This window comes from Tasmannia lanceolata, unplaced genomic scaffold (genome assembly GCF_043159265.1).
Source record: "Tasmannia lanceolata isolate RefF3 unplaced genomic scaffold, GAP_Taslan_0.1 ptg000015l, whole genome shotgun sequence".
NCBI classification, from domain to species: Eukaryota; Viridiplantae; Streptophyta; class Magnoliopsida; order Canellales; family Winteraceae; genus Tasmannia; species Tasmannia lanceolata.
The window spans coordinates 54,946,797-54,957,749 of NW_027518692.1; the positions used below are offsets into that span (position 1 = coordinate 54,946,797).

The following is a 10,953-nucleotide window of genomic DNA, read 5'->3' on the forward strand; positions in this document are numbered from 1 at the left end:
GAGGCAACCCACATGTCTTGATTCCGTGTTTAAGATAATTGATTAAAAAAGAAAGAAAGGAAAACCAGTGGGAGAGCCCAACAATGAGATTATGCCATGTGTGCAAAAAAATCTAATTTTAGGGCCTGTTTGGATACCTCATATTTTGTATTTGGATTTGGAATTAAGTCATGAATACAAAATGAATAGACCTGCCATCTCACTTTGAGGGAGACAGAGAGGGAACGGGTTACTTTCTACTGGAGGATAGAGGTAGAGGGTGAAGGAAACTGCTAGATATAGGGATTTTCAATTACTTATTTCCACAGCATATTTGGAAATCTGATTTTTTTCACTGTCAGTCGCTGATTTGGAAATCAAAGGATTTGATCCGGATCCAGATCAAAACACAAAAAGGGCTGCAGATGTGAGAAATCCAAATCCAAATCTTCTCGGCATCCAAAAGGGCCCTTATTGATTTTCTTAAACCTAAGGGCAGGCTTATGTCACTTGTGAAGTTGTGGTGAGAAGCCATTTGTTTGGTCCTCTGCCTGGTCTTACTTTCGGTCTCCCTCCATTGCTTTTTAAGCATTTTCATAACATTTGAGGTAGAAAAGAAAATGATACTGATATTTGAGAAATTATACGATGAGTGGGCGGACATGGTCGTATTTGTGAGCCGTGTACAGAACATTCTGAAAATACACGGGACTATAAAAAAAAATTGGTCAAAACACGTTAGGACAGAAAATCAATGAGTCCACTCAACAACAATGAAATTGTACACGTTCTCCACTCAGTCAACAACAATGAAATTGCTCTTCTTCTTCAATGGGCGTCTAAAACCCGGCATTCTAAGTCAGTTCCCCGTTTAAAACCCGGCGATCAAAACCCTGTGAGATATAAGCGATTTGATGAGAGGGTTTATATTCCATAATGTTTCTCTCCCTTTTCATGCCATATTCCAAATCCCTTCAGAAAAAAAAAAGGGGTTTCCTAATTCTATCATCGCGGCTCTGTAACATTTCAACATGACCAGAAAACCAGGAGCCCCAAGTGGCAGAGATCTTTTCTGCAACGCCTTTGCTGGTGCTGCTGCAGGTTTCTTCTTTATTTATATATATACTTAGGGTTAGGGTTTCAAGTTCTCTCCCTCTTTTTTTTTTTTTTTTCTCTATTTGCATGTTCGAATTTCCTTTCTTATTGCATTTTTCTATCTTCGATTTCGTGTTTATTTTAAGTTTCTTGAATTTCTCTAAACATTGTTTCTACTATTGGTTGAATGTTGTTTTCTGTTTTGATTTGTATCGATTGGATTACATGAAATTACTGATTCTTTATTCCATCTAGAGGAGATTTTCTTCTTAGTATTTTCGAATGGAATTTTGTAGAAAGTGTTGTAATTTCTAGGTTTTGATGATATGTGTAATTAATATGTGCTGCAGGAGCGATTTCTGCGACTGTTGTATGCCCCTTGGATGTAATCAAGACAAGACTCCAGGTCCAGGTGCTCCCCAGAGAGCCTCATTCTGGCCACAAAGGTAAGAAAAAAAAAATCCTTAATTTCAGAAACAACATGAGCATTTAGAGATGTTAGTTTGTTAAAAGGTTATGGAGTTTATTTTGGTTGTCAAGGAGTGACTAAACTATGCTGGCAAATGGATAGCTTTGAATAGAGTATCATCTTTGAAAATCTATGTGCTTTCTAACTCGTGAAGCATTTTGAGGTGTGATATGCTTGAGAATTTATTTTTTTGTCCCCTATTGTTGGGAAACAACCCTAGGATCAAATAATGAATCAAAATGTACACTAAATAAAAACGTGCATTTCACCATCTATCACAAACTCAGCGGAAATTATATGCACATCTTTGATCCCCGATTGTCAACCGTCTTCGTTTCTCGTCAGTGATGGGCGATAACCACTGTATGCACTATCAAGTATCTGAAGGCACACGATGGATGCCAAGATATTGCCCTGCATTGTAGGGAGAAGAGAAAAATATACAGAGAAGGAAGATTAATATCAAATTTACCTGCCATTTCTTACTACCACCTACATTTTAACTTGTGTTAGTGTGTGCGTCTCTTTAAGAATATTAAGCTTTTTCTTTTTCTATGGATATGGTTTTAAGGGTTCCTTTTTCACCATGTGGCTGTGCCATCTCGGCTTCTCTTATTTTTTTCTTCTGGTGTATCTTTTACGTCCGCAATGCAGCCACTCTCCGGCGGCCCTCCACGTGCAAACTCAATGTGGGCTCCATTTTTTTAACCGTCTGGGCAACTAATTCCTCCCCAATCCTTGATATGGCACAAAACAATAACAAGGTCGTGCAGTGATTGGGGGGGTTGTTGATATCAATCCCCCATTTAAAAGTTCAACATTTTTGGTTGAGTGTAGTTGATTTTGATTTTATTTTAAAATTTAAAGGTTGATAAGATATGGTAATGGGGGGTTTTGGTTCTTCTCAAAATATTAATTTGCAAAACCTTTTAATTTTTTGGTATGGGGAACAACTACAATAATAGGCTGCATGCGTCTTTAAATTGGAAGGGTTCCATTATTAGATACCTTTTATACAATACTAGAAAGGTTTCCATTATTAGATACTTTTGATTGGATTCTCTATATTAGGTGGCCCATTTGCAAATAAAAAGTAGATTGACAACCATTAAAAAAAAATAAAAATAGATTGACATTTTATAAATTCCTGTTATGAGCTGATATTGTCTTTTGTTTTTGGTTATGTTTTAATAATATTTGGATCTTTGAATCTGTTTTGTGGTTTGGTTAATATCAGGTAGTTTGATTGTTGCAAGCGTAAAACAAATAATTAAAAATGAAGGCATCAAGGGAATGTATCGTGGTCTTTCTCCTACACTATTGGCACTACTCCCAACTTGGGCAGTGAGTATTTTTTCTTTAAATTGGTTTTTCAATAAACTAGAAACTTTTGGCTTCCCTTTTATCGGTGAGAGGTTTTTGCCTTCACATATATATTGACTATATCTCGTGCTTTCAGAGTGGTCCCTTTTGAAACATTTGCAAAACAATTGGTGGTTCGCAATGTTTGTTCTTAAGCTCATGAATCTAGGAGTGTTATAGCATGAAATTGCCATATAGCCTTCCTGTTCCTTTCTCCATTAATTGGGACTGAGTTATAATGTGAAAGCATTAGAAGTTGCTCAAACGATGGAGATCGGTGAGCCAAGCAAGTCAGCTAGGTCATTGTTAGTTTTATTTTTATTTTTTAGAAGGTGAAAATTTATTAACTGAGCAAAAGCTTTCCAACCAATATGGTCAAGAACAACACCCCCCAAAAAAAACGAAATGTAACACAAAACCCTCACGGAGGGATATGATCAAGCATCTCAAGCACCAACCTATCAACCTTGAAACATGCCAAATGGTTTGATTCCCTATTCACTGAACGCAAGACATGTTGAGTCTACTCTAAACTAGAATCAGCTACCATTGGTGTGATCCTTTCTATTTGGGAAGGATCTAGTGCGGCTATCCTTCCCTCGAGAGGTCTTGTTGGGGGATTATGTCCAATGTGGAACCCATCATCAACCATTAAAAATAAATAAAATGTGGAACCCATCATCAATTCAGTGTGGTCAGATTAATTGCGAATCTTGGTCCATATCAGTCCAATTGTCCTTTGATTCTTTTTCTTGGATGATGTCTACGGTGTATGCTGCCCCCTCCCTCTGTATAACGATTCAGAAAGGGATCTTCATTGGGTCAAACCTGCCAATATTAGGTCATTTTTCCTGGGTCCATGCTATATAGCGGGGGACTTCAATGCAGAAAGATGGCCAGAAGAAAGGTCTAGCTTGACTTATTTGACTCCTATGATGTCTTCTATTCGATTGATTGAAAGTAGATTTTATTCTAGTCTCAGAGCACACCTTTCAGTACCTTTAGCTTTTTAAAAAGACGCACTCCAAATCTATTCGCTATAAATCCACTATAGGCTTGGAATATTATTTTGAATATTAGGACTTGGATTTACCAGCTAGCGGATGGCTGAAAAAACTCTAGACCTACTCAACTCAACTCAGCTTGGAATATTATTTTGAATATTAGGACTTGGATTTACCAGCTAGCGGATGGGTGAAAAACTCTAGACCTACTCAACTCAACTCAACTAAGCTTTTGTCCCAAACTAGTTGGGGTCGGCTAATGAATCCTTTAGAAAATTTTCATGAAGAATGTGAAAGGAGCTACCCGGCTCAAACTGACTAAGTCTAATCCTGACACTAGTTGGGTTTGTCCACATGGATCATTTTCTTCCATTCTCTCCTATCCAAGGTCATGTTCTCTGTTACATTCCTAGCCCTCAAGTATTTCCTTACTGATTCTACCCAATTTGTTTTCGGTCTGCCCCTACCTCTTTTTACTTCATCAACCTGGCACGAGTCACTTCTTCTCACGAGAGCATCCAAAGGCCTACGTTGGATATGCCCAAACCATCTTAAGCTCAATTGGTGCCACCCCCATCTTTTTACATATGTCTTCATTTTTAAGTCGATCTAGCCTTGTGTGGCCGCACATCCATCTAAGCATTCGCATATCTGCTACACTCATCTTATGCACATGCTGCTTCTTGGTGGCCCAACATTATGAGCCGTACAACATGGCTAGCCTCACAACTGTCTTATTAAACTTTCTCTTCAACTAGGTAGGTATTTTACGGTCGTACAAAACTCCCGAAGCATGCTTCCACTTCAACCAACCTGCTCTTATTATGTGGTTAGCATCCTCTTCAATCTCTCCTTCCTTATGTAGGACTAAACCAAGATAGCGAAAGATATCCCTCTTAGGTACCTCCTGTCCAGTCATATTTACTACATCCTCGCTCCGCCTCCTTACATTACTAAAGTTGCACCTCATATACTCTGTCTTAGTAATGCTCAGTCTAAAACCTTTGGACTCCAAAGTAGTTCTCCATCACCTGTGAAAAAACTCTAGACCTAGCTTCTCAAATTTTAGAAACCTGGAATTTTCAGTTCATCAAAATCATTATTGAAACCAGCCAAAAAATTGCTTAAAAATCAGCATAAATACCTCTTGAGTGGGATCTATCAAAACCAATCATATCACCCGGATATGCTTGGAGGTGTCATACGGTTGATGAAGTCAGCTATACAGACTTGGGATAGATCAATCTTCTCTCTTCAGTTCCAATAGACTCTTTGATCTTGTTTTGAATGAGAAAATGATGGATCTTCACTCCCTGTATTTAGATATGCTCTAATGACTTGCAGATTTCTTTGGAATGAGAGAGAAGCTGTCGTGAATTTGTTATGCTCACAATTCGTGTAGCGTGTATCATACCTTTCCTATCCCCTTAAGTGGAATTTTACAATATGACATAAATACCCTTAAGTGGAAAAATACATGTAACAGAGAGAAAGAAGCACAATCAACAACTAAGTAATATATTTCTCCACAATCTGAAAATTTGGAAAAACCGAAATTATTGCTTTCTTGAAATTTATAAATTGTGTGGGAGAGATCTTTGATTTGATCTGAATATAAAATAATAAACTTCCAATCTTAGCTGTAAATTTCATTTTGGCCACGAAATTTCGGAAAATTTCAGACAATTTTGTTCGAAACTTTTCAGTAAATTTCGGTCAATTTCGGCCAATATCCGGAACGAAATGACATTTCGTTCCAGTTTTCGGCCGAAACCGAAACGTTTCGTCCATTTCGGATGAAATGAAATGAAATTTACAACTGTACTTCCAATAGATAACTTGAGTAATCCCGGGATTATTCCTGAGTTTATGGCTTTAATTTTAATTATCAACCTTTTGCATCAATTTTGAACCGCGATTTCTTTGTAACGGCCTTGAAAGGGGATGTTGCAGTAAGATTTTGCTGGCAAGCGATGATCACAAGGGTATGTACAATTGAAAGATTATATAATAAGAAAATTTCTCTGCGGGTGCTACTGATCAAAAGTTACCGATGTAATTGTAACTTTGTTTTATTTAGGCGACTGAAGTTCATGACTTGCAATGGGTTTTAAGAATAATCTGCCATTTCCCATGTATTTTTAACTTTTATCCTCAAACAAGGAGGTCAAAATCCATGTTGAATTATGGGATATGCTCTTTATTGCAAGTTTGCTACTAGTGTTTGGGTGGCCCTGCCTAAACTTTGAATTCAAGAGTTATGCTCTCTCTCTCTCTCTCTCTATATATATATATATATATATATATATATATATATATATATATATGAGGAAAGTGTTTCTAGTCCGGCCGACTAGAGATCATTCTCTAGTCCACCACCCAAAAACACATGGGTCCCACATATTTGGGTGATGCAAAGCATTCATTTGATGGGGCCTGACATAGAGACGGTGTCCACAAGAAATTAGCTTCATAGGATCATCCCAACCCTATGATTTGTGGAGCTTAAAATGGACGGCTATAAACCGCCACAAATCTGTCCATTTTTTAACTCCACAAATCGAAGCGTTAAGAAGATCCTATGAAGCTGAATTTTTGTGGACATCCTATCTATGATGAGGCCCCATCAAATGAATGCTTTGCATCACCCAAATATGTGGGACCCATGTGTTTTTGGGTGGTGGACTAGAGAATGATCTCTAGTCGGCCAGACTAGAAACACTTTCCTCTATATATATATATATATATATATATATATATAGAAAACGGTTCCTACACATATGTGTAGAGAGTTCTCTACACACTAGCTTAAAATACAGTGGGGGCTCACATTGTTTGGGTGATCCAAGCCATCCATTTTAAAGGCCCTCACATAGATAGGGTGTCTACAAAAAATCAGATCCATAGGATCATCCCAACCCTACGATTTGTGGAGGTAAAATGGATGTCTTTAAACCTTCACAAATTAGTCCATATTTTGCCTCCACAGTTTGAATGGTTAGGATGATCCTATCGATCTGATTTTTTGTGGACACCCTATCTATGTGAGGGCCTTAAATATGAATGGTTTGGATCGCCCAAATAATGTGGCCCCCAATGTATTTTAAGCTAGTGTGTAGATAACTTATCTACACATGTGTAGGAACCGTTTTCTCATATATATATATATATATATATATATATATATATATATATATTCCTCCAAGTACGAGTAATGAGTGATAGATATTGTCATTCCTTTATGCAGGTATATTTCACAGTTTATGAGCAACTCAAAGGGCTACATCGTTCTCAGGGTTGGTCATACAATACTTTTTCCTTTCAGGCCTTCTGTTTGCTCCGTTTTTTTGTTCTTTTTTAAATTAGACAATGTTCTAAATACTCTTTTAAGATTAACAACCTCTGGGGACAGGGATATTTCTACTCTCTAGAGGATGGTTCACTATTTTGATTCAATGGCTTGTTACAATTTTTGACTGTTCATAATGTAGTGGATGGGAATCAACAGCTTCCACTTGGTGCAAATATGATAGCTGCTGCAGGTGCTGGAGCTGCTACAGCCATTGCAACTAATCCATTGTGGGTTGTCAAGACGAGACTCCAAGTATGTTTTAGCTGGTATCAAATTAATTTTACTTGGGTATATATTATCTTGGGAAGTTTCTTGGATGTAGTTACACCGTTCATAGTTCAATTTTTCATCCCCTTGGCTGTACTTTGTTCTCGACTTCTCGTTTTAAGGTTTCTGTACTTCCTGCATCATTACTGTTAACAGGGGCGGGGCGAAGAATTTACAATTGGGAGGCCGGATTGGTCATTGGGGAGGCCCCACTTACTGTCTGGAATCTTGGTTGAAAATTTCCATGGAGAGTCCTTGTAACATAGGGATTTTGCATGTGTGTGTGTGTGTTTGGGGGGGGGGGTGTTTGTAATTGTGCACGAAACCAAAATTTCGAGCGAAATTTCGTAATTGTGCACGAAACTCCGGATTTTTGGGACGAAATCTCGATCGAAATTTCGGTAATTTCGGTCGAAATTCTTTAACGAAATAAAATATTATTATTGTAGCTCTGCCCCTAACTGTTAAAGTATAAAAGATTAAATAGCGCCATTCTCCAACAGCTTAAGCTTTTGGAGTGATTGGTTGTTTCACATGGTATCAGAGGAGCAAAGGTTCTGGATTCAAACCTGCTTCATATTAAAAATCTACATATAAAGGCCAACCCAAAAGTGGGGCCACATGTGCCACGTGTAGGCCAACCTTAAAAAGAGGGGCCACAAGTGAGGGGAGTGTTGAAGTATAAAAGTTTAAATAACGCCATTCTCCAACAGCTTAAGCTTTTGGAGTGATTGGTTGTTTCACAATTACTTATATGCAGACAGATTATGGATGCTTTTTTCACATGCGTGATTTAGGAGCACCATGCCTAGCTCCTGTTTTGGCTGCCATAGTTTATAGTGCACTATTGGCATTTTATATTTAAATTGAGTGAAGCACATATGGCTTATTCATTTCGTTTTTTTTGTCTTGTAATATGAATTTGGTTATGGCTTTTTTGGGTCTAAGTGCATTCTTCTTGCTTCTTTGGCAGACACAGGGAATGAGGCCCGACGTGGTGCCTTACAAGAGCATATTTTCTGCTTTGAAAAGGATTGCACATGAAGAGGGTATCCGTGGATTATACAGGTGAGCCGTTTGGTGCTCGTTTTTTCCCCACCTGTAGTTCAAAGATTTGGGTACTGGGATATTTGGCTCGCAAAGTATCTGAGATTGACTATGCAAATTAACATGGGTACATCTAATTTTACTCGCCAAACACCCACGCCTAGTCTACATAAATAAACCATGAGCTGAATTACTATTTTGACAGACCTAGATAAATCTTTGGCTCAAATGCTTATATCATATGCTGTTTTTATGTGGTAAACAGCGGCCTTTTGCCTTCACTAGCTGGGGTAACCCATGTCGCAATCCAGTTTCCAGCATATGAAAAGCTTAAATATTACCTGGCAAGAAGGGGTAATGACTATTTTTAACTACAAAGTTATACATTTCTTTCATTTCCTTCATTGTCTCTGATCATAATCAAAATGCTCAGATAATACGACCGTCGATCAACTCGGCCCTGGAAAAATTGCTATTGCCTCTTCACTCTCTAAAGTACTTGCCTCAACAATGACTTACCCCCACGAGGTATATGTCTAATTCCATCCTTTGTCTCCTAGAAAATATCTTTTATGTACTCTCATTTTGTTCTTAGTTATGAATTTTCGCATCATCAGGTTGTACGATCGAGGCTGCAAGAGCAAGGCCAATCTCGCAATTCTGAGAACCATTACACTGGCGTCATAGACTGTGTTAAGAAGATATTCCGCAATGAAGGCATCCGTGGTTTTTACCGTGGCTGTGCCACTAATCTATTGAGAACTACCCCATCCGCAGTTATTACTTTTACCAGTTTTGAGATGGTTAAAAGGTTTTTCAACCAAGTTTTACCTCCCAAGCAGCAAACTCTGCAAACCCACCGGGATTCCAACAGTCATGCCAAACCCAAGCTGGAAAGTAACCCTGCCAGAGAAAAAAACGACATGATTCGTCGGTCACAGATGCAAACTGATCGGAAAGACTTCAATTCTGGTGAGGGACAAGGATCACCTGCAGGTAAGGCAGTGAAAGTCCCCTTCCCTACCCAACACATACAGTGAGACGTAATAAGAGAATAAAATGCAAGCATTTTAGCTTTGTATGTCAAGGCGGTGAATGAGATGATTAGATATTTGATTTTTATATCATTGTCTTGGGAATTGCTAGCGGCCATCGCAAAAGGGTTTTCACGGCTGGTCTGTCGCACATCAGACCAACCACCTTGTTAATGAAGACAACAGCTTTTGTCTCCATTCACGAGGTGGCTGGTCTGATGTGCGACAGACCAGCTGCGAAAAGCCTTTCGCGATGGACCTTTGCATTGTACTTTTTTTCAGGGAAAACTTTGCACAAGTTGGTCCCAACCAAGGTTTCAAATTTCTGTTTCAGAATGCGCTCCCCACCGAAACCGAAATTTCAGCCAAAATCCAACTAAATATAAAAAAGAGAAAACGGTACCTACACATGTGTAGATAAGTTATCTACACACTAGCTTAAAATACAGTGGGGGCCACATTATTTGGGTGATCCAAACCATTCATTTTTAAGGCCCTCACATAGATAGGGTGTCCACAAAAAATCAGATCCATAGGATCATCCTAACCACTCGAACTGTGGAGGCAAAAAATGGACTAATTTGTGAAGGTTTAAAGACATCGATTTTACCTCCACAAATCGTAGGGTTGGGATGATCCTATGGATCTGATTTTTTGTGGACACTATCTATGTGAGGGTCTTTAAAATGGATGGCTTGGATCACCCAAACAATGTGAGCCCCCACTGTATTTTAAGCTAGTGTGTAGAGAACTCTCTACACATGTGTAGGAACCGTTTTCATAATATTTTATCCTGTTCGAAATTTTGGATTTCGGTTTAAATTTAAAACCTTCAACTACTACAGTTTAGATTATAATATGTGAAAGTTTTGCTAGCTGGCCCAAAATAAAGCCGACTTAGGTTTGGGGTAACATTTTTCTGATTTATGTGGGCCTTCAGCTTATTTTTGGGGCCCACTGTACAATTGGGTTAGGGTAACATTTTTCCGACTTATGTGGGCCTTCACCTTATTTTTGGGGCCCATTGTAGAATTGGGTTAGGCCTCGGATTTGCCCTTTAGTTGTTATGACCATGGTTTTAAATTTCGGTTTTGGCTAAAATTTCAAATTCATGAAACGAAATTTCATAATTGTGCACGAAAGTACGGATTTTTTGGATGAAATTTCGATGGAAATAACTGAAATTTCAGTAAGGTATCAGAATAATGATAATCAGATCAATGTTGTCCATCACCACCCTTCCCTCCTCACCCCCTGCATCTCTACACACATGGCACATGTTTCGTCTAACTATTTATCCTTTCACCACTAGTGTTTTTTATGCGCATCAGGATATATGTCAGA

At 38.4% G+C, this 10,953-nt stretch overlaps 1 protein-coding gene across 1 annotated transcript; it reads left to right on the forward strand.

Annotated features, from left to right (window-relative positions):
• Positions 1–725: 725 nt before the first annotated feature.
• LOC143846102 (nicotinamide adenine dinucleotide transporter 1, chloroplastic-like) lies at positions 726–9,697 on the forward strand. The gene is made up of 9 exons (XM_077354518.1): positions 726–1,080; positions 1,425–1,520; positions 2,781–2,887; positions 7,157–7,205; positions 7,401–7,513; positions 8,502–8,596; positions 8,841–8,929; positions 9,009–9,103; positions 9,193–9,697. The coding sequence occupies exons 1-9, from the start codon at positions 1,011–1,013 to the stop codon at positions 9,613–9,615; spliced, it is 1,137 nt and encodes a 378-aa protein (XP_077210633.1). The 5' UTR covers positions 726–1,010; the 3' UTR covers positions 9,616–9,697.
• Positions 9,698–10,953: the final 1,256 nt, after the last annotated feature.

Bases quoted from the DNA above. Each gene is read 5' to 3' on its own strand.
- LOC143846102 (XM_077354518.1), top strand. From the start codon at position 1,011: ATGACCAGAAAACCAGGAGCCCCAAGTGGCAGAGATCTTTTCTGCAAC. The intron at 7,206-7,400 runs GTTGGTCATACA...TTCATAATGTAG, and splicing joins AGGGCTACATCGTTCTCAGG to TGGATGGGAATCAACAGCTT. The intron at 8,597-8,840 runs GTGAGCCGTTTG...TGTGGTAAACAG, and splicing joins GGTATCCGTGGATTATACAG to CGGCCTTTTGCCTTCACTAG.